This window comes from Mustela lutreola, chromosome 1 (genome assembly GCF_030435805.1).
Source record: "Mustela lutreola isolate mMusLut2 chromosome 1, mMusLut2.pri, whole genome shotgun sequence".
NCBI lineage: Eukaryota > Metazoa > Chordata > Mammalia > Carnivora > Mustelidae > Mustela > Mustela lutreola.
Genome location: NC_081290.1, coordinates 244829361 through 244857146, shown reverse-complemented (window position 1 = coordinate 244857146; position 27786 = coordinate 244829361). Strand labels below are relative to the sequence as shown.

The following is a 27786-nucleotide window of genomic DNA, read 5'->3' as shown; positions in this document are numbered from 1 at the left end:
AATGCAGTCATGCCACACCTCGCATTTAGCCCAGGAAGACCCATTTTCAACTTCTGAGCTCAAAAACTGTAAGATAATAAATGTGTTTGTGTGTGTGTGTTAATGTTTTAAGTCACTGTTTGTGGCAATTTGTTACAGCAACAGTAGGAAACTAATACACGTCCAAAGTCATTTTTTTCCCAAATGTCATCTTAAAGAGACATTTCTTAACATCTCTCACCCAATAAGGTATCTCACCACACTTCATTTGATTATAATTATCTAAAGTTATTTTGTTTATTCCTCTTCCTTCTCACAAGAATGTGAATTCTAGAAGGGTGGGGACTTTGTTGCTCTTTTCACCTATGTGTCTCCTTTGCTTAGGATACTGGTACCTAATAGGCATCCAAAAAGTATTTTTTATAACAATGAGCCTTAAGCCGATGAAGACCATAACACTCTTGCCACTGCGGATCACAGCTAGAAGGCAGCTGTAGTAGAGTCCCATGCATGGATAGGTCCTATGTTGCAAGGAACTGCTCAGCAGTAAGGAGGAAAAGGAATGAATACCAGATGGGAATTCCCAAATAAGCAATCATCTGCTTAGTATCAGGTAATTTAGCAAACTTGAATAGTAAGTACTGATGTGATCTGGAGTAGTGTTGTTGGGGTCCAAAGCCAACAGCCAAGAAAATTCTTGAGATGTTTTTGGTGCAAAATGTGGTTTTATTAAAGCATCAGGACAGGAGCTACAGACAGAAAGAGCTGCTGCCCTGGGTTTGTGAGGAGCAACTGATTATATACTTTGGGGTTGGAGGAAGTAAAAGGTAAGGGAAGTTCCAAAAGGATGTTCATATGCTGAAGAAGACTCACAGGATTCCTGAGGCCTTGCTATTGTCAAACCAAGGTTATTTATCCCTCTAGTAAGGCATTCACATTAAGACATTTGGGAGCTTCCTAGAGGAATATTATATTCTGCCTGCCTCAAGTATTTGTCAATGGGCTGTGGGTTAGAAGGACATTTAATTTTATCTACATTTCCTTCTGTCTTTGTTTCCCACATCCCCACCCCCACCTGAATTTCGATCCTTAAATTTTTAAGGTTGATGGGGGTGGAAGGTCTTACCTTCTGTAACTTCTTCCTGCTGAATAGGAGCATAGAAATGACCCTCTGGGTCAACATTGGTCAGTTGGGGAATTTATATATAGTAGTTAACCAAAGGCAAAGGCAGCCAATCCAAGGTAGACAACATATATAAACCTCAAAGTTATGGCAGTGAAGGAATCTTGGCACCAGGGAAGGAGACACCAGAAAGGACAATAAAAGAAGGCTAGTATTATAATAAGAGAACTCTGAATAAAAAGACCTATGATAGGTAACTAAAATTATCTTCCAGCCCTCCAGTTCTTTACTGTCATTTGAAAAGAAATTTGAGGTCTTCCACAGGTTCACAGGAATAAGAAGGCATGTTAGTTTGTTCACTGGTTTCCTGTGAAGGAGATATAGGTTTTACTCTAGATAAAGTGTGAAAGGTGTCCCTTTAATTGTATTGCAGTGGGAGCACAAATATGGCCCACTCAATAGGGCCTCTATCATTTTGAAGTTAAATCCCCAGCTATATTAGACTTGTAATCCTCTAGTTAAACCACGTCTCTGCGGTTCATATAGGGTGAGTTGCTAGTGACTGTCAGATAAGATTTAGGGAGGATATGGTTTGTGCATTCATTTAGAGATTTATGAATTAACCTGGTCCCTAGTGAATAATTAGGAGCCTTATAGTCTCCATCTGTTGATAGGACTACAGTGAGGAAAGGTTTTCCAAATAGTAACTCAAAGGAACTTAACCCTATTGATTGTTCTGGGGCAATCCCCCTTCTGAGAAGCCTTAATGGTAAAAGAATAATCCAGTTTTCTTGAGTCTCAATGCTTAAAATCTAATATCTACAAAAATGTGTTATTGAAACATTTTCTCTCTATAGTAACTCTCATTTTTAATCAGATAGCCAAAACAGGACTAATTTAATCATAAAATAAGTCTAATTTTAATAAACTTGGCCTAATGATTTATGTAAGCTCCGCAAAAGTAGTAATTGATCATATAGCTCTTTTAGAATTTGCCTTGCTGGAACTTTTTGTAATAAGGAATCTCTAGGTTGAACTTTTAGTATCCTCTCTAGGCCAGAAACCAAGCCAAGTTCTTGCCGTCAGACATGCCTGTAATACCTGTAGATTTGGGCAAATTCCTCTTCTAGAGGTCCCCAGTATATCCTGAGGTTCCCATACCTGCCAGGAAGTGACATTCTTTACTCACATGTTAAGACCACTGGGAACTCTGTAAGCAAGGTATCAGGCCAACTCGGCACTTGGATGGCTTAGTCAGTTAAGTGTCTGCCTTTGGCTGGAGTCATGATCCCATAATCCATGGATGGAGCCTTGTGTGGGTCTCCCTGCTCAGTGGGATATCTGCTTCTCTATCTTCCTCTCATCCTCTCTCTCAAATAAATACATAAAATCTTTAGCAACAACCACAAAAAGTATCATGCCAACATTTCCAAGGGGTTTTATTGGCTTCATGCTTCATAAAGTCAACCTTAGTTCCTTAAAGCTGTCTGGTCATATCTGAGTCTATACATGTCTCTCAAATATGACATTCCAGCCAAAGCCTTGGTAAAATAACTAATGTTTCCAGTGGTGTCCCATTACAAGCAGAACACATTCTGACTGAACTTGTGCACATGACTGTAATTGCCATGAAATGAAGAATACTTACAGAGACCTTTTAAATTTCAGAGGGTTCAGTTAAAGAGAAAAGTTAGTTTTCAGTTTGTTCACAGAGGAATATTTTATCTATTTTTTGTGCCATAGGTATTATAAGAGGAAGTTTTCTTAGTCTGGAAGAGCAAATATTAGAGAACCAGCAATGTTTTAAACAAGAGTCACAAAAACCATAATCTTCCTCAGTTTAGTTAGTACTGGAAATTCTTACCAATTTTAGTTTGTGGATTTTAAAGATATTAAAAAACTTGTATTTTTAAAAGTCTTTTTTATGAATCTCTTTGAAGATGAAACATGTTTTGCAAGAGAATACAAACAATAATTATAAATGACAGAAAGACTAAAAAATGGACATGGTTGAAGATCTGATGAGAGGTTACAATATAAATGTCAGGGAAGTCTGGTTATTTTGTGACACTTCACACTTCAAAATAAGAATATTAAATGATGACCTTATACCAGAACATATTAAAATATTAGGAATTGCATATCATCTCTAGGATAGTTGTAGCATTTATCCAAGCAATACGACCTAAGGCTTGTGATTAGTTTAACAGTGCTTACAGGGTTAACATACCAAATAAAAAGGGTGAAGAGACCTCATTTACAATTTAGATCTTGGGAAGTTTGTTTAAAACCTCCAAGTTGGGACGCCTGAGTGGCTCAGTTGGTTAAGCGGCTGCCTTCGACTCAGGTCATGATCCCAGGGTCCTGGGATCGAGTCCCGCATCGGGCTCCTTGCTCAGCAGGGAGCCTGCTTCTCCCTCTCTCTCTGACTGCCTCTGCCTGCCTGTGCTCGATCTCTCTCTGACAAATAAATAAGTAAGATCTTTAAAAAATAAAATAAAATAAAAAAATAAAACCTCCAAGTTATAACACATGGCTGAATAGGATTACGGATCATTACAAAACTTATTCATTTCACCAACGTTATAATAAGAGATTCCAAAGGCAAATATGTAGGGTTATATAGTTATTAACAAAACTTAGCTCATTTATTTTTTTTTAAAGATTTTATTTATTTATTTGACAGAGAGAAATCACAAGTAGGCAGAGAGGCAGGCAGAGAGAGAAAGGAGGAAGCAGGCTCCCTGCTGAGGAAGCAGGCTCCCTGCTGAGCAGAGAGCCCCACGCGGGACTCGATCCCAGGACCCTGAGATCATGACCTGAGCCGAAGGCAGCGGCTTAACCACTGAGCCACCCAGGCGCCCCAAAACTTAGCTCATTTAATATTGAGAAGTTTTAACCAAGTGATCAGAGAGACAAAACCTAGAAACTGGATTTCTAGGCAGACAAAAGAGAAAAAACTTTGTTTACTTTTTCTTATCAAGCACAGACCAATTCAAGAAAACTTTGTCTTTTTAACAGAGAGAAAATTAGAATTTCAATCTTATACCACTGTACTTTTAAAGGAATTGGGTTTATTTATTTATTTATTTTTAAAGCATTTTATTTATTTATTTAACAAAGAGATAGAGCGCACAAGTAGTTAGCCAGCAGGCAGGAGAGAGAGAAGCAGGCTTCCTGCTGAGCAGGGAGCCCGATGTGGAACTCAATCCCAGGACCCTGGAATTGTGACCTGAGCTGAAGGCAGATGCTTAAAGACTAAGCCACCCATGTGCCCTTCAGTTACTTTAAATACCAAATTATGTTCCACCTAAGTCCAATTAAAAGTCAATCAATTTGTTCCCTATTGTCATTTTTTACTGGGGACACTGGTGAGGAAATCTGAAGTGGATGCTGTTAAGTCCGAAGGGGTGCTTTTCGCTTCTCTGCAGAGAGGGAAGGAGGAGCCAGTGGTGCCAGGGGCACCCAGATGGAGTAAGAACCAGCTGCGACCTTGGTCGCACCACCTGCGACCAAGGTGGTGCAGAATTAGGTGGGGAGGGAAAGGCAGATAAAAGCCGAGAGTACAGAAGAAGAGGCCTCCCATTCCTAAAGTCTGTCAGCTTGGACAGATGAGCAGACACAGATTTTCTTTCCTTAAATCTTGCAATCTGAATTGTTTCCTGTAGGTTGAAAGTCATCCCAAGAGAGAGTTCCTGTGAACTGAAAAGAGACGGTCCTTTACCAAGAAAATCCCTCTGCCAACTCATGGGTAGTCCCCCATTCGCAGGGGAGGTCAGAGGTTCTGAGTGTCAAAGCATCAGGAAGCATCCCTCAAACAAAATCTCTAAGATCACCACCAGCTGTAAAGGTCCTGTAGGAGGGAGGCCTGCCCCCGCACACCCCGCTTCCCCATCACATTTTAGACTACAATGGGCGCTGGCATATGGAACATGAGTTTGACTCACTGTGAAGGTCCAGCCCTGAAGTGAAGGCCACAAAGAACTCACTATTTTTAATCCATGTAAAACACTAAGAAGAGTTTTAGAAGAGGAAATTTCCCAATGTTGTGACTTAAGTAGTTAGCAGAGAACATTGCCAGAGAACAGTAAAGATAGAAATCCATCATGATCCAGGCGACATCCCAACACATTAGGTCTTTATAGCCAGCTTTGCTAGGAAATAGACCCCCACTGGGTTATAATTCAGTCGGGTACAGGTTTTGGCTGACTCCCAGTGAGGGTCTTGTAGCCAGAAGTGCCTAGACCACAGATGTGGAGGAGATCACAACAGACAAAGAAGAGGAAAACTCACACAGGAGTCTTAAGATTGGCAGCCATCCTGGTGACTGACGTGGTCATCCCATGTCCAAGACAGACAACTTTGTATAAGGACAGGAATAAAGAGAGGGCATCAAGTTTCTGGGTCTTATTACCATTCAGGCCAGGTTACTACCAGCCAGAAGGCAGGCAGGCTTCTCCCCATAGAGTAGCCACAGCTAAATGATTGCAGCCTGAGCAATCAACACAAAAGTTTTGCAATAAGACCATACTCCTCGAGGGGCGCCTGGGTGGCTCAGTGGATTAAGCCGCTGCCTTCGGCTCAGGTCATGATCTCAGAGTCCTGGGGTCGAGTCCCGCATCGGGCTCTCTGCTCAGCGGGGAGCCTGCTTCCTCTCTCTCTCTCTCTCTCTCTCTCTCTGCCTGCCTCTCCATCTACTTGTGATTTCTCTCTATCAAATAAATAAATAAAATCTTTAAAAAAAAAAAAAAAAAAAAAAAAAAAGACCATACTCCTCGAAAAACCCCTGGAATGAGAGTCAAGGGAGAGGAAAGTACTCACCAAGTTGGCACCATGGCTCAGAGTCCAGATGAAAAGACTCAAGCCCCATGTTCCAGCACCAAATGATGAGTGTTTGGAGTAGTGTTGTTGGGGTCCGGAAATGATGGCCAAGAAAGAATTCTTGAAAAGATTATTTTATTAAAGCACAGGGACAAGACCGGTGGGCATACAGAGCTACTGCACCAGTGAATTGGGAGGAGCAACTGATTATATACTTTGGGGCTGGAGGAAGTAAATATAAGGGAAGTTCCAAAAGGATGTTCATGTTGAATACCTGAGACTTTGCTATTTGTCAAGCCAAGGTTATTCTTCTGTCTAGAAAGGCATTCACATTAGGACAGTTTGGAGCGTCCTGGAACAATGTTATACTCTGCCTGCCTAAAGTATTTGTCAATGGGCTGCAGGTTATAAGGACATTTAATTTTGTCTACATTTCTTTCTGCCTGTTTCCTACACAAGTACCATCCCTAAGTAAGGGCAGATTACTGAGTCCTCTGTGATTGCCAAGAAGTAACCAGTTTGGGAAGACCAGAAAGGCGTGAAAAGATACATGATTAACTCAGGTTACCTGAATGTTGTGAAATCACAATTCTTAGGAGTAACACATACAAAAAAATCAATGCGTAAAATGAACAAAAGAGTAAAAAAGCACATAACTTTTTTAAATTATTGATGAGTCAGTTCTCAAGTGTTAATTCTCAAGATCGGCAGGTTTAGTTCAGGACTGAGTTCTGATAACCTATGCAGTTTTTTCACTCTTAAAAATTTAAGAGTTCCTAAAAATTCACCTCCAAAGAGCTGGGGTCAAGGGAAGAAGGATCCTTCTACCCCAAAGACCGAAGTTGTGCAGCATTCCACAAGCTCTGAGTTAACACCCTGGAAAAGGCAAGGCCCCCACGTTCCACCTCGCCTGGAGCCACGCCCAGATCCAAAGGGTAGGACCCGCCTCTTGCGCCTAGACTCTGAGCCCCGCAGAAAGAGGAGCCGCTGTCCCGGGCGGCCAACCAATGGCCAGGGAATGGGGGAGGGACCTGGGGGGGGGTGTCCGACCAATAGGAATGCGGCGGGGCAGGAGGGCGAGCCTGGTCCAAGGTGGCGGGGTTGGTAGCCCCAGCCCCCGGCCGGGCTATGTGGAACCCTCCGGGTGCTGCAGCATGCGCCGCGGCGCTCGGAGGCGCCCTTTTCCTGCTGCTCTTCGCGCTGGGGATCCACCAGCTGCTGAAGCAGAGGCGGCCGACTGGCTTCCCCCCCGGGCCGTCGGGGCTGCCATTTATCGGCAACATCTACTCACTGGCCGCCTCCGGCGAGCTTCCCCACGTCTACATGAGAAAGCAGAGCCAGATATACGGCGAGGTACAGCCCCACGGGCTGCGGGTTGGGAGGGCCCGGGCCTTCCTCAGGCGGGAGCTTGACGGCCGCTCCTGGGCCCTTCCTGTCGAGACGCCCCTTCCGCGTACTAGCGACTTGGACGGAAACGGGTTTCCGGAGTCGGGGTGGGTAGGAGTCCCACCGGAGGCCGCGCCCCGCCAGGGGAACCCCGCCCAGCCAGGACCTCCACCCTTCCGACGCCTAGAGGGATCAGAGCGGGAGTTTGTAGCAGTGCTCCCGCGCCTGCGCCGTGGGTCCCGGGTCCCCAGGGCGCCAAGCTTGTGCTCCGCACCTGCGCAGTGGGGCCCCGGGCTATTCGGGGTGTGGTGGTTCGTTTGCTTGTGGGGTTTTTGGGTTTTTTTTGTTTTGTTTTGTTTTTTTTTTTATTGGTTGGCTGGTGGGTGCTAGACGTGTGTGTGGTTCTACCCGTGGCTTCTCGTGAAAATGAGACATCCAAGTTCTAGGTCCAGATTAATGTTAATCTAAGGATGGCTGGTCTAGGCGTCTACTGTGGGTCTTAGAAAGCACAGGGGAAGGCCCCAGGCCAAGATAGGCTCTGGAAAATAAGTATGAAAGAGCAAAGGAATTAATGAGTAAAAATTGGTGCGGAGTCCCACAGCGCAGTGAGCAGTGTGGGCCTGACTGGCCAGGAGCATCCTCAGAGCAAACACTGGGACTGCGCTGCCGGGGGGCCAGCCTCCCTTCCAAGGTGCCCTGACCTAAACTCACAGCAGTCCCGCCGACCTACCTCCGGCCTTTGCAGAGAAGCAAAGTGCAGCACAGAAATGCCGAGGGACTTGCACACAGCCGGGCCGCTGCTCCCTGCAGAGCAGAAGGCCAGAACTCCAGCGTGTGATGGGAAGCGTGTCGTGACCTCAGAAGGAGACAGAAGTTTCCAGAGCATTGGCGCTGGCTGAGCACACCTGTTCGGTATGGAATCCATTCGTGCCTTCACGCCTGTGCAGCAAACAAGCCAGGCTCTGCCAGGTGCTGAGGGTGCAGTGAGGAAGGCAGACACTGCCTGATGTTAGGGAGCTGGAGCCCAGGGAGAGCGCGCGCCTCAAATATCGACCACAAATTGTGCATGCTTTGAAGGAATAATATAGTGTTGCTGTTTACCAATACCAGTTGTGGAATTTCAGGTTGGGGCTTAAGTCTTTATTTAAACCAGTGTTTATAGGAATTATCCTAGGTTTCTGCACCTCTCTAACGGTTGACATTGTAAAAGGGAAAGTAGTCTTATGTAAAGCAGATGTATATAATTCTTACATTTTATTGTCAACCTTCCAGTGCTCTAGGAATGAATGGATTTCTGTGATTGCCATTGAATGTATATGATCTCTGGCATGTTGGTACCATAATATTCTCATAATATCCTAGAGAGGATTCTAAAGTGTGGAAGCATGAGACTAGAAGTTGAGTCCTCTTGTCAGGTAAAACTCAACTTTTCTCTGAATTTTAATTTTTCCTCATGAGTAATGATAATAATTAGAACCAGTAAACTGCTACTCACATGTTCTTGGTTATTAATTGCAAAAGAATTTATTAGACCTATAACGTAAAAAGTATCTTTAAACCAATTATGTAAAATGCTGTCTTGCAGAATAGGAAATTGTTTTTCTTATATTCCCTGTGCTGTACACTTTATTCCCATGACTTATTCCATAACTGAAGCATTGTACCTCCCACTCACCTTTATCCCTTTTGTCCACCCACCCATCCTCTCTCCTCTGGCAACCACCAGTTCTCTGTATTTATGAGTCTGTTTCTGCTTTTGTTTGTTTTGTTTTTAGATTTTACATATAAGCGAAATCATACGGTATTTGCCTTTTTCTGTAGGACTTACTTCACTTAGCATAATAGCCTCTGTGTCCATTCATGTTGTCATCTTTTTTAAGGCTGAGTAATACTCCATTGTGTATGTATACATTATATTTCATCTTTTTTTTAAAAGTTTTTATTTATTTGTTTGACAAAGATCACAAGTAGGCAGTCAGAGAGAGGTGGGGAAGCAGGCTCCCTGCTGAGCAGAGAGCCCAATGCGGGGCTCAATTCCAGGACCCTGAAATTATGACCTGAGCCGAAGGCAGAAACTTAACCCACTGAGCCACCCAGGTGCCCCTATATTCCATCTTTTTCATACATTCATGTATTAATGGACATTTACATTGGTTCCGTACATTGGCTATTGTACTTATTAATGCTGTAATAAACACAGCAGTGCATGTATCTTTTTGAAATAGTGTTTTCAGTTTCTTTAGACAAATACCCAGTAGTGGAATTACTGAATTGTATGCTATTTTTTTAAAGATTATTTTAGAGAGAGAGAGAGAGCGGGCACATGGACCCACACAAGTTGGGGGAGGGGCAAAAGGAGAGAGGAAGCAGATTTCCGCCTGAGCACAGAGTTATTCTTGAGGTCACTGTGTAAGTCAAAACCAGGAGTCAGGCATAACTAACTGAGCCACCCAAGTGCCCCTCTATACTATGTCGAATTTTAATTTTTTGAGGCACCTCCATGCAGTTTTTGCAGTGGCTGCAATTTACTTTCTCACCAACAGTGTACAAGGGAACCTTTTTCTCCACATCTTTGCCAACACTCATTATTTCTTCTTTTTGATACCAGCCATTTTTTTTTTTTTTTAAGTAGGCCCCATGCCCAGCGTGGAGCCACTTGGGGCTTGAACTCACAGCCTTGAAATCAAGACCTGAGATCACAAGGAGGGACTGATCCACCCAGGCACCCCAGATACTAGCCATTCTGACAGGTATAAGGTGATAGCTTATTGTGGCTTTGATGTGCATTTCCCTGTTGATTAGTGATGTTGAGCATCTTTTCATGTGTCATATGATATGTGTATGTCTTCTTTGGAAAAATGCCTATTCAGGTCCTCTGCGCATTTCTAGTTGGATTGTTTTTCTCGTGTTGAGTTGTATAATTTCTTTATATATTTTGGATATCAAACTCTTTTTGGATATATCATTTGCAGATACCATCTCCTATTCAGTAGGTTGCCTTTTCAGTTTTTTGTTGCTGTTGCTGTTTTTGTTTTTTTATTGGTTTCCTTTGCTGTGTAAAAACTTTTCTTTTGGTGTAGTCCCAATAGTTTATTTTTGCTTTTGTTTCCCTTGCCTGAGGAAACCTATCCATAAATAAATTGCTAAGGGAAATGACCAGGAGATTACTCTCTATCTTCTCTTTTAGGATTTTTAGAGTTTCACGACTCACATTTAGGTCTTTAATCCATTTAGAGTTTATTTTTATATTTGGTATAAGAAAGCCATCCAGTTTCATTCTCTACATGTATTGGTCCAGTTTTCCCAGCACCATTTGTTGAAGAGACTGTCTTTTCTCCATTGCACATTCTTTTTCCCTTTGCTGTAGATTAATTGACTATATAATCGGCAGTTTATTTCTATGCTCTCTTTTCTGTTCCAGTAATCTGTGTGTCTGTTGTGCCAGGATCATAGTATTTTGATTATTATATCTTTGTAGTATATCTTGATATCTGTCTGGGATTACAATATCACCAGTTTTGTTTTTCTTTTTCAAGATTGCTGTGGCTTTTCAGGATCTTTTATGGTTCCATACCAATTTTAGGATTATTTGTTCTAGAATTTCTAGTTCTGTGAAAAAGGCTCTTTGTATTTTGATAGGAATTCATAAATCTTTAGACTGTTTTGGATAGTTTGGACATTTTAAAAATATTGGCTCTTCTAATCCATGAACATGGAATATCTTTCCATTTGTGTCATCTTCAATTTTTTTAGTAGTGTTTTATAGATTTCAGAGTACAGGCTTTTCACCCCCTTGGTTAAATTTATTCTTGGATATTTTATTATTTTTGGTGCTATCATAAATGGAATTGATTTATTAATTTCTTTTTCTGCTACTTTGTTATTAGTTATGGCAATGCAACAGATTTCTGTTTTAAAGATTTTATTTATTTATTTGACAGAGAGAGGGAGATCACAAGGAGGCAGAGAGGCAGGCTGAGAGAGAGAGGAGGAAGCAGGCCCCCTGCTGAGCAGAGATCCCGATGCAGGGCTCCATCCCAGGACCCTGAGATCATGACCTGAGCCGAAGGCAGAGGCTTTATTTAACCCACTGAGTCACCCAGGTGCCCCAGATTTCTGTATATTGATTTTGTGGTCTACAACTTTACTTATTCACTTGTTACTTCTGATACCATTTTGGTGAAGTCTTTAGGGTTTTCGATATATGGTATCATGTCATCTACAAATAGTTTTACTTCTTTCTTACCAATTTTGGTGCCTTTTATTATTTTTCTTGTTTGATTGCTGTGGCTAGGACTACCGGTGCTATGTTGAATGAAAGTGGTGATAGTGGACATCCTTGTCTTGTTCCTGATCTTAAAGGAAAAACTCTTAGTTTTTCACCATTATGTGTGATGTTAGCTGTGGGTTTGTCATATATGGTCTGTATTATATTAAGGTATATTCCCTCTAAACCCACTTTGTTGAGAAGTTTTATTGCGAATGGATGTTGAATTTTTTCAAATGCTTTTTCTGCATCTATTGAAATGATCATATATTTTTTTTAAGATTTTATTTATTTGACAGACATAGCCAGAGAGGGAGCACAAGCAGGGGGAGTGGGAGAGGGAGAAGCAGGCTTCCCACTGAGCAGGGAGCTGCATGCAGGGCTTGATCCCAGGACCCTGGGATCATGACCTGATCACAAAAGGCAGAGGTTTAATGACTGAGCCACCCAACACCCCTGATCGTATTATTTTTATCTTTCTTTTTGTTTATGTGGTGCATCACTTGGATTGATTTTTGAGTATTCAAACAGTCTTGCATCCCCAGAATAAAAAGAAGGAGAGTGCACCAAGAAAGGCTTCGTAGAGGATGTTCCCTAAAGACTTGGTATGGTCGACAGTATGGCAGTGAAGGGAGGCATTTCAAGTGAGAAAACAGCCCAAGCAAAGGTTGAAAAGTGGGAGACAATCGTTTATCAGTTTTCATCAATGGCTCTTTTCTCATCCCTCTCTTACTAGCAAGTCTGTAATAGTATACTTAGATGTATGTCTCCATATTCAACATACAGTTATCAGTTACCAGCATCTGCTACATATTGTCCTAGGTGTGAAGATATATAGTAAACAAAACAGTAGTAAAAATCCCTGTCCTAGTGTAGCTTACGTTCTCTTGGGTGCCGAGGTGGGCGAGGAGGAGATGGACAATATAAATAGAATAGGTGAATCTATAATACATCAGAGTACAGCGTGTGAAGTCAACTAAATTAGGTGGGAGGAGAGGGAGAAGGCTAAGGGGTAGAACTTTAACTGGGGGTAGAGCAGGCCTCACCACAAAGAAGACATTTGAGCAAAGCCTTAAAGGAAATGAAGGAGCAAACTCTAGAAATAACTGGGGAAAGAACATTCCAGGCCAAAAGAACACATACAAAGGCCCTGAAACAGGAGGATGTCGTGTTGAGAATCACTTATAAAGAAACAAGTTGAGAGGCTGTTGTGATAACATGGGGGTAAATGAAGGTGGCATGGATCCGAGTGTCAGGGATGGAAGGGTAAGAAATTGCTGTCTCCTGCATATATTCTGAAAATAGGAGGAATGGGATTTGAAGCAGTGCTGCGGGGTTGGGAGAAAAATAGAGTCAACACAGGCAGTTTGGCTCCTGAACAGCTGGAAGGCTGGATGGAGTGCTCATTACCGAGACACTGAAAAATTGTGGGCAGAGCTGGTTTGCAGGAGGGGGAAGAAACTTGATGACCACAGACTGACTTCTAGAAGGGAAAGAAAGTGTTTCACAAACCTTTACTGAGGGGCGCCTGGTGGCTCAGTGGGTTAAAACCTCTGCCTTCAGCTCGGGTCATGATCTCAGGGTCCTGGGATCGAGCCCCGCATCGGGCTCTCTGCTCGGCGGGGAGCTTGCTTCCTCCTCTCTCTCTGCCTACTTGTCATCTCTGTCACTAAAATAAATAAATAAAATCTTTAAAAAAAAAAAAACAAAAAAAAACCTTTACTGAAAGTCCTTGAAAACAGCATATACTAGAATAGATGCTACTTCAAATGACAGTTTCCCCAGTTTTACCCTCAAATAGGGGACCAAATATTTGAGTGAAGGTAGATTGTATAACAACTTTCTCAAGCCATGGCTCCTCCTTGGTCTTTGTAATCCAGTGTCCATACCTGGTAGCTTCCCCCTGCAATATGACTCTCCTGTTTGTTTTTGCTCCGTATTAACACAGCTTTCAACCCACGGGGTCTTCTACCATTCTTGTGAAACCATCCGTCTGTTTTTTTCATGCATTGGAACAACTAACTTCCTGTTCACTAATGCTATCCTTTCCTGCTGTGATACTTGTGATTTATTATAAGAAATACATACTTGGTTTTTGTTTCTTCCCTTGGAATTTCCTAAATGTTGAAACTAATAAAGGTGTCTTTTGTTATTCATGACAAACCCTATTCAACCACACCTGAGTTTATGCTAATGAGGTACTTTTTGGACAGTCCCTAAAATGGGAGTTTATTGCCAGGAGAACCAATCACGATTAGAGGGTTCGAACTCTCAGTCATACCCCTACTACCTCTGGGAAAGGGAGAGAGGCTGGAAGATGAATCAGTTACCATGACCCATGATGTAGTTAATTTTGCGTAGCTAATAAACATCCATAAAAACCTCTGAATTAGAGTTCAGAGAGCTTCCATGTTGGTGAATGGGTAGAGGAGAGCAGAGGATAGAAAGCATGCCTGGGCAGAACCTGGACACTCCAGTCCCCTTTCCCCATACCTTCCCTATGCATATCTTCCATACGGCTGTTCCTGATTTGTGTCCTGCTGTAATAAACCATTAGTCTAGTAATGCTTTCCCTGAATTCTCTGAATCACTCTAGGATATTAAGGGGACCCAAGGAGGAAGTCGTGGGAACCTCTGATTTATAGCCTGTTGGTCAGAAGCACCTGGACTTGCTAATGGCGTCTGAAGTGGGGACAGGGAGCAGTCCTGAGGGACTGAACCCTTAACTTGTGGGCTCTGAACAATCCCTGGGTAGATAGTGTCAGAACTGAGTTAAATTCTAGGATACCTAGCTGGTGTCCCAGAATTGCTGAGGTGTGGAAAACCCACACAGCTGGTGTCAGAGAGTTGAAGTAGAGTGTTGAGATTATAGGAGACACAGGAGGAGGCATTTTCCCTTTATATCTGTTAAAATTACACTTCTGGGAAATGACTTTAAGACCATTCCATTACTGCTTTGGGAACTGAAAGAGTCCCACTTTTGCTCAGCTGGTAGCCATTCTGTTGGCACTGAAACTCTTACACTACCACTTTTGACTAATGCCACTGCTTGTCACACGTAGTCCATGCTACTTCCCCGAAGTTCTGGACATTTCTACTGCTTGGTTGGCAGAGCCTTTCCCTATGCCAAAGACTCTTGTTCAGCGGGTGCTTCTGTTCCTACTTGGGGATCTTCACCACAATTTTTTTCCTGTCATTACTTCTGCTGAACTTCCTGTTTCCCATTAAACTTCCTTTTGGGGATTTTTTCCCCCAAACTAGTATAAACCGTAGTTAAAACTCCTTTAACTTATTTGCACAGAGATGAGGGTTGACTTAGTATTTTGGCCCTAAAAAGCTTTCAGCCAGACCTTGAGAGAATCTTTGCACTGCACTGATAAAGTAGTATTGTTCGCTCATTGGACTAGCTGGAGTAGACTACAGGAAGTGTTCCATTGTAAGTGAACCTGAGGTGAAGCGCATGAGAAGCTCCAGCAAGACATAGGATAGATATTCTGTCTTGCCTTCCCCTTAGCTGAGGGGCATCTGCCTGTGCCTATGTGGTAAATGCCTTTTCTCCAAGATCAGATTCCTTTTGGGGCCATCTCTGTTAACTTCATGAAAGTCAGGGACCCAAATAAAATGAGCCTTATTGTAATACATTTATACTTCAAAGTTATCTCCCAGGTAACCTCCTCCCCTATCTAAGCCTGGAGTAATGAATAATATAGAGATGATGCTGCTTCCTCACTTATCTTGGAAATAAAAAGAGATTCCTAGATCTCACTGAATGCATTGAGTTGGAATGAATCTTAAGAGAATCCAAAGCGGGGCGCCTGGGTGGCTCAGTGGGTAAAGCCTCTGCCTTCGGCTCGGGTCGTGGTCTCAGGGTCCTGGGATGGAGCCCCGCATCGGGTTCTCTGCTCGGTGGGGAGCCTGCTTCCCCTTCTCTTCCTGCCTGCCTCTCTGCCTACTTGTGATCTCTCTCTCTGTCAAATAAATAAATAAAATATTAAAAAAAAAAAAAAAGAGCATCCAAAGCAAGTATCATATTTCCTGCAGCTGCCCTGAAGCCCAGAAAGGGTTCTGCCCAGGTTCCTATATTTGTTTAATGACAAAGCTTAAACTAGAATCCAGACTTTCTGAGCCCAGTACTCTCTTCCTTATACCATTTATAAGATTATGTTTTCAGGCACTGACCGGGTAATGAAATCATCATGGTTACTATGCCTTGTAGACAGAAGGCGCTCAGAAATTGTCAGTTGAATAGTACATCCTGCCATTTTCAGGGAAGTAACAAATACTGGGAAAACTGGGCTTAGCACTTGTGGATTTCCATAGTTTATTTCTCCATTTCTCCATTTTGTTATTTAAATGTTGTTTTTCTTTTCTTCTCAAAGATCTTCAGTTTAGATCTCGGAGGTATATCAGCTGTGGTTTTAAATGGCTATGATGTAGTGAAGGAATGCCTTGTTCATCAAAGTGAGATTTTTGCAGACAGACCATGCCTTCCTTTATTCATGAAGATGACAAAAATGGGAGGTATGTTTATTTTCACCTATTTAGTTAATTTTGTGGGGACACAGACACTCAATTCATAGTATCCTCCTTTTGCCTTGAGTATTTCCACCACACTGACACCTCATCCAGGCTTCCTTAGCCTCTCCCAGGGTTACCTTGGTAGTAGCATATGCCTTTAATGGGAGAAAATCTGTCTTCTAAAATCTAGACACAGAAACAGAAAATTTCTGATTCTATAAGGATGATTTTCAGTTGTTTTCTTAGTCTAAGATACATGCAGTGGTTTTTCTTTTGTAGGTAAGACTTATTGTAATAGTTCGATAATAAAGTCACTGGGTTTAGTTCATCCAGGATGAATTACACAGGACTGTCTAGTTTCTTGTGGTGGGAGAATTACAGGTCTTTTCTGCCTATCCCCGGATAAAAAGTAGGCAAGCTTTATCTATTGACAATATTCTGTGGCAGGGAACAAGGTCTCGTTTTAGTTTTAGAGAAAGATTTGGAGAAGCATGACTAACCATCCTTTTTTATTCTGTAGCATTTTCAGGTGTTCGATACAGGAATGTAGGAATGATAAAGTTTTTTTAATTCTTTTTTCCTCCCCCACCCCCCAGGCTTACTCAATTCCAGATATGGCCGAGGATGGGTTGATCACAGAAAATTAGCTGTAAATAGCTTCCGCTATTTCGGATATGGCCAAAAGTCTTTTGAGTCTAAAATCCTAGAAGAAACCAAATTTTTTATTGATGTTATTGAAACATACAAAGGTAGACCTTTTGACTTTAAACAGTTAATAACCAATGCTGTTTCAAACATAACCAATCTGATCATTTTTGGAGAACGATTCACTTATGAAGACACTGATTTTCAGCGCATGATTGAGTTATTTAGTGAAAATGTGGAACTGGCTGCCAGTGCCTCAGTCTTCCTGTATAATGCCTTTCCATGGATTGGCATCTTCCCTTTTGGAAAACATCACCAGCTATTTAGAAATGCAGCTGTGGTCTATGATTTTCTCTCCAGACTTACTGAAAAAGCTTCCATCAACAGAAAGCCTCAGTCACCTCAGCATTTTGTCGATGCTTATTTAGATGAGATGGATCAAGGTAAAAATGACCCATCATGTACTTTCTCCAAAGAAAACCTCATTTTTTCCGTGGGTGAACTCATCATTGCTGGAACTGAAACTACAACCAATGTGCTACGGTGGGCAATTCTTTTCATGGCCCTTTATCCTAGCATTCAAGGTGAGGGTCCTCTTGACTGCAGGGCTGTCCTACATCTAGGGCTCACACAATGTTTTAGAGCCTTTGGCTATCTATGTATAAAACATTTTATTTAGGAATTTCTGCTGTGCTAGCCAAGAAGAAAAATATTTCATAGTTCTAAAGAGTTTTATATCTGTTCTCTCAAGTCATGTAAGAACCTCAGAGATAGGTCTTATTATGCTTGTTTATAAAGGAGAGAAGAGGCTAAGTAGCTGATTTGCCCAAGCTCAGCCCCTGGAGTGGCAGAGCTGGGGCCTGAACCCTGCTTTTTTTTTTTTTAATTCAAGATTTATTTTTCATTATTTCCCTTGCTGAGAGTGATGTTATTCCAATTGTAGATTTATTTAATTTTTATTTTTATCACTTTTAGTGTGTTTTTCACAACAGAGATACTCAGAACATTGGTTTCTGGTGGCACACAATATATAGCATATTTTCAAATAGAACTCCCAGATAGTGAAAAATCTGAATCTAGCTGTCACCAGACCTTGTTGACTTATTATAGATTATCCAAAGGGAAATGACTTTGGATAGAATTCTAAGAATTGCATAATAACTTGAACACTTTTTCTCTGACAGGACAAGTTCAAAAAGAGATCGATTTAATTATGGGACCCACTGAGACACCTTCTTGGGATGACAAAAGCAAAATGCCTTATACGGAGGCAGTTTTGCATGAAGTTTTAAGATTCTGTAATATCGTGCCATTAGGGATTTTCCATGCAACCTCTGAAGATGCAGTTGTACGTGGTTATTCCATTCCTAAAGGCACAACAGTAATTACCAACCTTTATTCTGTCCATTTTGATGAAAAGTACTGGAGAAACCCAGAAATATTCTCTCCTGAGCGATTTCTGGACAGCAGTGGATATTTTGCCAAGAAGGAGGCTTTGGTTCCTTTTTCCCTAGGTAAGAGAACTTTCACAGGGATACAACTTTAGGACAGAGGATAATGATGATTAATGATGTATGACATCTTAATCAGAAGCATTCTGTTGTAGAAGTAAAGATTCCAACTCTGAAAATACAGCAGTGATTCTTGCAGGAGAGATTGGTATAATTAGAGGTCATTAACACCAGTTTCTACTCAACAGTTACTTTAGTAACTAGAAAGAAAGTGTTGAGAAGGTCTGGCTTCTTCTGAAACTTTTTTGCTTGTGGATTTTGGCTTGTAATCAAAACCTGTAGAGCTAGAAGTCACTAACAGGTAGCTTGAGAAACTGAGACACAGGGGAAGAAATGACATCAGAATTTGAAGTGCAACTGAAACATAGCTTTCTTGGCTCCTCGTTTATTGTACGTCATCTCCAAAAATAGTGGTGAAAAAGTACATGGACCACAAGACACATGGAAGACGGACTGGAAACTCTTCCTTTCATTGGGAAAGGGTTCACTTTTAGTCATTTGAAATGAAATGCACTTCTGGTCTATAGAACAAAATGGCATGCTTGAGATATGATCTTTCATGGCATATCGTGGGCTGTGTTGCAGCCTGCAAGGCAAGTGTGGAGGGGGATTAATAAGCTTACAGAAGTCCAGGATATAAGCGAAGGTAAAGAAATGGGCTCTGGGAGCTGAAGTGCCAGTTGTTTTTCCTTTTAATAAGCATAACTACCTCTAACTTTCTTTTAAATACCATATTTCCTGAATGGTACCCATATAGTAGATGTAAATTTTGGTAAATACTATGGATTTTTAAAAATTATGTCTGTTCCTTTCTGTTTAGGGAAAAGGCATTGCCTTGGAGAGCAGCTGGCTCGGTTGGAGATGTTCCTGTTTTTCACAGCATTGCTCCAGCGGTTTCATGTGCATTTCCCACACGGGCTGGTTCCCGATCTGAAGCCCAGATTAGGCATGACATTGCAACCCCAGCCCTACCTCATCTGTGCAGAAAGACGCTGAAAGTGCATGGACATCTTGTGGGACAATGTTATCTGGTTGCCTTTTAGCCCTGAACCTTGTTTATCTAATCAGTGTGTGTGTGTTTGGACAAAAAGTCACAGCATCACAAAGCCAAATGAACACAGACATGTGTTTGAAAATAGTACTAAAGCAATAATAAGCATTGCTGTGGTTTTTTCCAAGCTTTTGTGACTTCTAAGGTGGAATTATCTGTGGAGGAAAACAAACGTGCAAATGACAGATGTTGCTTAAGAAAGCCGGGCCATGGGTGCTCTGAGCACCTGGTACCCTTTTTCGTTTCTTGACTCCATCTTGCTCTTGTCCAGGGGGCTTTGCTTCCAAATGCCAATGCCAGTTCCCTTCTGATAAGATATTATCATTAATGGGTAGTGTGGTAGGAGTCCAGTTTAATAGAGGACTAAAGAAATTAGAACCTAAATAAATTAGTTTGGAGTACAAAGATATTTTAGACATAGTGGCAGATAATAGAGGAAATATCTATGTATATAAGAAACTGCCAGTGCTTTCAAATCTTGCTCGCTATTATGTCTGCCTAAGAATTACCTTATTCTTATTACAAATGAGGGTCCCTGTGACCTGGGTATTCATCCTACCACAAGTCAGTAAAAGGAAATAACAGTAATTTAATTATAATAAAAAATGATATTCCAAAAGTAATTATTCTTTATAGGCACAGACATTTTTCCTAGTACCATTTTTTTTCTAAACCATCACAGCTCTTAAAGCTGGAATCGTTTTACCTTTTAAAGGTCTCCAGCCATTTCCTTGAGTTACTGTTATTTTTCTGAAGAGAATACTGTACAAATCCAAAAAACATGCTTTAGAGCCCGAGTAAATGTGTACGTTGGGATACTTGAGGATGGTGGGCTTCTAGTAGTAATGATGCCAGGAAAATAAGCGTGAACTGTGACTGTCCTGCTCAAACTGCTATGTATATTCACCCATTTATAGTTGTTGTAACGTGATTTCTTCTAATGTTATACATCAAGGATTTCTGCTCTTGTAACTTGGCTCATGAATAGTTAGTTACAGCCTTAGAGTAAATGCACTTAACAATGACTTCTATTAAGAATATGAATTTAACTTTAATATTTTCAAGTTTCTGTGTGATGAATCAGTAGTCTTTGCATCTCTGATATATTAAGATGTTTCTGGTTGCAAGAGGAAAAAGTCCTGGGCAAATTTACTTGAATGATAAAGGAGAAATTAGGCGGTAGTTTGGCAGTTTGAGAGTAGGTATGAGCATGTAGGTCATAGGATAGATCGTCAAGGATCTCTTGTTCACATCCCTCATTTTTGCCTCCCAGATGGTCTCAGCTTTATCTTAAGACTGACTTGCGGAAGTACATGTGCTTTACCTCCTTGTTGAGACTGAGCTTGGATTGTTTCTGGGGGAGTGAGGGAGCTTTTTAGATATTCTCCCAAAACTGTTTTTTGTGTCCCTTAGGTCCTAACTAAGTTACGTGCTCATCTTTTAAACCTATGTCTTTTGAGTGGGATTATGGTTCACTTAGGCCTGACTATTACAGCCATGGATGGAGTTGGCTTCCTGCAAAGTACATGTGCTACATTGGGGCAGTATAGTTACCTAAACAAAAATAAGGAGAGTTATGAGGAGAAGAGGAACTCCTGACTAGCAGACTAATTATGATATCTAACTCACTGCCCTCTAACCTTTTGCTAAGCCAAGCAACTTTCCCACTTGCTTCCCTGACTCTTGACAATTTTGGTCATTCAGATTACTGTTTGTTCTTTGCTTTTACTTTGACACAGCAAATCTGTCATCCCCGGGCCTCCTACTTACTGTCATTTCTCCTATAAATGCTTAGGTTGAACTCTATAGACTGGGGTTTCTGTAAGCTTAGTGGTCTGAGCAAAGAATTTAGTGAACTGGAATAGATTATAATCCAAGTTAAGGAGGTCTTATTTTGCTCTTGAATACTATCACTGTTTTTTTTCTAGGATGATTAAGACCTTCATAAATCTATAGAGAATAAAGAACATGCTATTTATTTTCTTTACTGTTAGAAATTACCTAAAGGAATGTTCTAATTTTTCTTACTGAAGTTAATACCAACCTGACAAAAATCTTTTACAAAATGTAGATTTTTAACTTGTAAAGGTAAAAGAGCTTTAATCTCACTTACTGTACTCATATTGTAGCCAAGAAATAGGGGTTCAGATAGGTAGGGGAAGTGATTTCCCTAATTCATTACAAAGGCATGTTCTTCATCCCATATTCTTTTTACTCCAAATGATTTTTACTATGCTTTACAGTTTATTGTAAGGTTGGTTTTTATATAGTGTCAACTGTTGACTGTTTGGGGCCAAGTAACTGTGGTAGAAATAAAATACTGAATTTTTGGAAAAACAAAAAAAATTTTTGATTTTATTTATTTGATTTTATTTATTTGAGAGAAAGAGATCACAAGAGAGAGCAAGAGCAGGGAGGAGAGGGAGAAGCAGACTCCCTGCTGAGGAGGGAGCCCGACATGGGACTCGATCCCAATACTGTGAGATCACAGCCTAAGCCAAAGGCAGGCACTCAACTGAGCCACCCAGGTGCCCAGAAAAATATAAACTAACATGAATTAGTAAGTAATCCATAATGGAAAATATTTATTTTGGGGAATTATGTAGTAACAGGCTATGGATCTACTGTAGTGAAAATGCCTTCTTTCTCATCAGTCATTCACTGAGCCAAGAATGTTGGAAATCTAACTTCCTATTCAAAATCGCAACTGAGCATACTTCTCCTCAAATGCCATTGAAATAACGGTAAGGATAGAAAAGGGGATAAAGTCTTTGAGAATGGGGTTGGAGGACAATATTAGGGAATTATATACTTCCAAGTTCTAAAAGATGGAAGGCAAATGGAGTAATATTGGAAGAACTACAGACAAGACCATATATAGTCCAAGGCTGAAGTAGAGATGGGAGCTTTTTCTCCATAGCTGAAAATCAGTTGATAAGGAGAGGAGCTCATGAGGACAAAAAGTGGAAAGAAACCAAGCTGATGCCCTGTCCTCACTCTACTTTCTGTTCCTGCTTGTGCAGCTATAGAACTTGCCCCCAGTGCTGAAGTAAAAATCTAAATAAATGGAGTCCTGTGCCAAGAGATGATGGTGTTCCTACACAGTGGTTGGTACCCGACATTGGCAGCCCCTTCGTTCAGTCTGATTTTGATCCTAAAACGCTATATCATTCAAACCGTTAATCAGGTGTGAGGGCAAGTTTCAAGCAACCAAGTAATTACAGGGGAGAGGCCAGCAAATGGCTAGCATTAAGAATGTAACACATTTAACAACAGAACTAAGACTAAAACAAAAGGAATAAGTGTGACAGTAATACCTAAATGTTTTACTCTCTGACAGTGAAGAAATAATACAGCTAACCACAAAAAAAAAAAAAAAAAAAAAGAAAGGATAGAATGTGGAATAAAGCTCCCTGATTGCCCCCTATATCATAAGAATCAAATCGAAGGTAATAATTTAAAACTGACAAGTAGTAGAATTTTAAGTATATTTAAGAGTACAAAAGTAAAGGATAGTAACATTGCCTAAACTTGGATAGTGGAAGATATGGAGGAAGTACAAGCTAATGTTGCTCATAAAAGAAAAGGAGATACTGTCCAAAGACACAGGATTCAGAGATATTACAGAAAGGTGGAAGTATAAAGAAAATCACTAAATCACAAACCCTTCTAAATGTTAAAACTAAAATTACTTTTTTTAGGGCACCTGGGTGCCTCAGTTGGTTAAGCAGCTGCCTTTAGCTCATGTCATGATCTGGGAGTCCTAGGATCAAGTCCCACGCCTGGCTCCCTGCTCCATGGGGAGTCTGCTTCTCCCTCTGACTCTCCCCCCTCTCATGCTCTCTCTCTCTCAAAAAAATAATATCTTAAAAAAACTAAAATTACTTTTTTTAGTAAAGAGCAAATATGAGAGAACTAAACTAAGTCTCTACAAATAGTCACAGAAAGCAATGTAAATAGGCGTATCTCCTCTATTAAAATAAAAAGGTGTTCAGGTTGGATCACAGACAAAACCTAATTCTGTATCGTGCTGTACATAAGAAACATCTAAAATAGATTAAAGGTGAAAAAAGGGTGGGCAAGGGCAACTTGCAAATAAAAAGAAAACAGGACTCATGGTCTTAATAAAACAAGGTACGAACCAGGTTCGGTGACCTCACGCCAGTGACTTCACATCCGGGACCTTCTGGGAATTCTCAGAGGCACTTTTTCGGGAGAGGAGTCAAGATGGCGGAGAAGTAGCAAGCTGAGACTGCTTCAGCTAGCTGGAGATCAGCTAGATAGCTTATCTAAAGATTGCAAACACCTGAAAATCCATCGGCAGATTGAAGAGAAGAAGAACAGCAATTCTGGAAACAGAAAAACAACCACTTTCTGAAAGGTAGGACCGCGGAGAAGTGAATCCAAAGCGACGGGAAGATAGACCCCGGGGGGAGGGGCCGGCTCCCGGCAAGCGGCGGAGCAACCGCGCACAAAATCAGGACTTTTAAAAGTCTGTTCCGCTGAGGGACATCGCTCCAGAGGCTAAACCGGGGCGAAGCCCACGCGGGGTCAGCGTGGCCTCAGGTCCCACAGGGTCACAGAAGGATCGGGGGTGTCTGAGTGTCGCAGAGCTTGCGGGTATTGGAACGGGAAAGCCGGCTACAGAGACAGAGCCGACAGTAAGCTCGCAGCTCCGTGTTACCTTGAACCGGTCGCAGGCTCGGTGAGCTCGGAGCGCGGCCGGAGGTCAGGCAGACGGGAGTAACTGGGCGCTGTTCTCTGAGGGCGCACTGAGGAGTGGGGCCCTGGGCTCTCGGCTCCTCCAGGCCGGAGACCAGGAGGCCGCCATTTGTATTCCCGTCCTCTGGAACTCTACGGAAAGCGCTCAGGGAACAAAAGCTCCTGAAAGCAAACCCGAGCGGATTACTCACCCCGGCCCCGGGTAAGGGCGGTGTAATTCCGCCTGGGGCAAAGACACTTGAGAATCACTACAACAGGCCCCTCCCCCAGAAGATCAACAAGAAATCCAGCCGAGACCAAGTTCACCTACCAAGGAGTGCGGTTTCAATACCAAGGAGAGCAGCAGAATTCCAGAGGAGGAGAAAGCCAAGCACGGAACTCATGGCTTTTTTCCTGTGATTTTTTTTAGTCTTGCAGTTAATTTAATTTTTTCTTTTTCCTTTTTCATTTTTTTTTTTTTCCTCGCCTTCGGGTAAAATTTTTTTTTTTTTAACTGTTACCTTTTTCTTTTTTAACGATTTTTTACTAGTTTATCTAATATATATATATATATTTTTACATTTTTCTTAGGTGTTTTCTTTTTTTAAAAAAATTCTTTTCTTTTCTTTTCTTTTTTTTTTTTTTTTCTTTTTTCTTTCTTCCTTTTTGAACCTCTTTTTATCCCCTTTCTCCCCACTCACGATTTTGGATCTCTTCTAATTTGGCTAAAGCATATTTTCCTGGGGTTGTTGCCACCCTTTTAGTATTTTACTTGCCCCTTCATTTACTCTTATCTGGACAAAATGACAAGACGTAAAAATTCACCACAAAAAAAAGAACAAGAGGCAGTACCGAAGGCTAGGGACCTAATCAATACAGACATCGGTAATATGTCAGATCTAGAGTTCAGAATGACAATTCTCAAGGTTCTAGCCGGGCTCGAAAAAGGCATGGAAGATATTAGAGAAACCCTCTCGAGAGATATAAAAGCCCTTTCTGGAGAAATAAAAGAACTAAAATCTAACCAAGTTGAAATCAAAAAAGCTATTAATGAGGTGCAATCAAAAATGGAGGCTCTCACTGCTAGGATAAATGAGGCAGAAGAAAGAATTAGTGATATAGAAGACCAAATGACAGAGAATAAAGAAGCTGATCAAAAGAGGGACAAACAGCTACTGGACCACGAGGGGAGAATTCGAGAAATAAGTGACACCATAAGACGAAACAACATTAGAATAATTGGGATTCCAGAAGAAGAAGAAAGTGAGAGGGGAGCAGAAGGTATACTGGAGAGAATTATTGGGGAGAATTTCCCCAATATGGCAAAGGGAACGAGCATCAAAATTCAGGAGGTTCAGAGAATGCCCCTCAAAATCAATAAGAATAGGCCCACACCCCGTCACCTAATAGTAAAATTTACAAGTCTCAATGACAAAGAGAAAATCCTGAAAGCAGCCCGGGAAAAGAAGTCTGTAACATACAATGGTAAAAATATTAGATTGGCAGCTGACTTATCCACAGAGACCTGGCAGGCCAGAAAGAGCTGGCATGATATTTTCAGAGCACTAAACGAGAAAAACATGCAGCCAAGAATACTATATCCAGCTAGGCTATCATTGAAAATAGAAGGAGAGATTAAAAGCTTCCAGGACAAACAACAACTGAAAGAATTTGCAAATACCAAGCCAGCTCTACAGGAAATATTGAAAGGGGTCCTCTAAGCAAAGAGAGAGCCTACAAGTGGTAGATCAGAAAGGAACAGAGACCATATACAGTAACAGTCACCTTACAGGCAATACAATGGCACTAAATTCATATCTCTCAATAGTTACCCTGAATGTGAATGGGCTAAATGCCCCTGTCAAAAGACACAGGGTATCAGAATGGATAAAAAAACAAAACCCATCTATATGTTGCCTCCAAGAAACACATTTTAAGCCCGAAGACACCTCCAGATTTAAAGTGAGGGGGTGGAAAAGAATTTACCATGCTAATGGACATCAGAAGAAAGCAGGAGTGGCAATCCTTATATCAGATCAATTAGATTTTAAGCCAAAGACTATAATAAGAGATGAGGAAGGACACTATATCATACTCAAAGGGTCTGTCCAACAAGAAGATCTAACAATTTTAAATATCTATGCCCCCAACGTGGGAGCAGCCAACTATATAAACCAATTAATAACAAAATCAAAGAAACATATCAACAATAATACAATAATAGTAGGGGACTTTAACACTCCCCTCACTGAAATGGACAGGTCATCCAAGCAAAAGATCAGCAAGGAAATAAAGGCCTTAAACGACACACTGGACCAGATGGACATCACAGATATATTCAGAATATTTCATCCCAAAGCAACAGAATACACATTCTTCTCTAGTGCACATGGAACATTCTCCAGAATAGATCACATCCTCGGTCCTAAATCAGGACTCAACCGGTATCAAAAGTTTGGGATCATTCCCTGCATATTTTCAGACCACAATGCTCTAAAGCTAGAACTCAACCACAAAAGGAAGTTTGGAAAGAACCCAAATACATGGAGACTAAACAGTATCCTTCTAAAGAATGAATGGGTCAACCGGGAAATTAAAGAAGAATTGAAAAAAATCATGGAAACAAATGATAATGAAAATACAACGGTTCAAAATCTGTGGGACACAACAAAGGCAGTCCTGAGAGGAAAATATATAGCGGTACAAGCCTTTCTCAAGAAACAAGAAAGGTCTCAGGTACACAACCTAACCCTACACCTAAAGGAGCTGGAGAAAGAACAAGAAAGAAACCCTAAGCCCAGCAGGAGAAGAGAAATCATAAAGATCAGAGCAGAAATCAATGAAATAGAAACCAAAAAAACAATAGAACAAATCAACGAAACTAGGAGCTGGTTCTTTGAAAGAATTAATAAAATTGATAAACCCCTGGCCCGACTTATCAAAAAGAAAAGAGAAAGGACCCAAATAAATAAAATCATGAATGAAAGAGGAGAGATCACAACTAACACCAAAGAAATACAAACTATTATAAGAACATACTATGAGCAACTCTACGGCAATAAATTTGACAATCTGGAAGAAATGGATGCATTCCTAGAAACATATAAACTACCACAACTGAACCATGAAGAAATAGAAAGCCTGAACAGACCCATAACCAGTAAGGAGATTGAAACAGTCATTAAAAATCTCCAAACAAACAAAAGCCCAGGGCCAGACGGCTTCCCGGGGGAATTCTACCAAACATTTAAAGAAGAACTAATTCCTATTCTCCTGAAACTGTTCCAAAAAATAGAAATGGAAGGAAAACTTCCAAACTCATTTTATGAGGCCAGCATCACCTTGATCCCAAAACCAGACAAGGATCCCACCAAAAAAGAGAGCTATAGACCGATATCCTTGATGAACACAGATGCGAAAATACTCAACAAAATACTAGCCAATAGGATTCAACAGTACATTAAAAAGATTATTCACCACGACCAAGTGGGATTTATTCCAGGGCTGCAAGGTTGGTTCAACATCCGCAAATCAGTCAATGTGATACAACACATCAATAAAAGTAAGAACAAGAACCATATGATACTCTCAATAGATGCTGAAAAAGCATTTGACAAAGTACAACATCCCTTCCTGATCAAAACTCTTCAAAGTGTAGGGATAGAGGGCACATACCTCAATATCATCAAAGCCATCTATGAAAAACCCACCGCAAATATCATTCTCAATGGAGAAAAACTGAAAGCTTTTCTGCTAAGGTCAGGAACACGGCAGGGATGTCCAT

At 41.2% G+C, this 27786-nt stretch overlaps 1 protein-coding gene across 7 annotated transcripts; it reads left to right on the top strand.

Moving 5' to 3' along the window:
* The first annotated feature begins 6925 nt into the window (after nt 1-6925).
* Nucleotides 6926-21647, top strand: LOC131809658 (vitamin D 25-hydroxylase). 7 transcript variants are annotated; one of them, XM_059136955.1, is made up of 6 exons: nt 7136-7276; nt 9939-10059; nt 15956-16097; nt 16691-17323; nt 17924-18253; nt 19071-21647. In XM_059136955.1, the coding sequence occupies exons 3-6, from the start codon at nt 16076-16078 to the stop codon at nt 19244-19246; spliced, it is 1161 nt and encodes a 386-aa protein (XP_058992938.1). In that variant the 5' UTR covers nt 7136-7276; nt 9939-10059; nt 15956-16075; the 3' UTR covers nt 19247-21647. The 7 variants fall into 7 exon arrangements, with proteins under 7 accessions (XP_058992924.1, XP_058992972.1, XP_058992938.1 ...); XM_059136965.1 differs by lacking the exon at nt 9939-10059 and adding an exon at nt 7916-8221; XM_059136974.1 differs by having other exon boundaries at nt 7160-7276; nt 9942-10059.
* Nucleotides 21648-27786: the final 6139 nt, after the last annotated feature.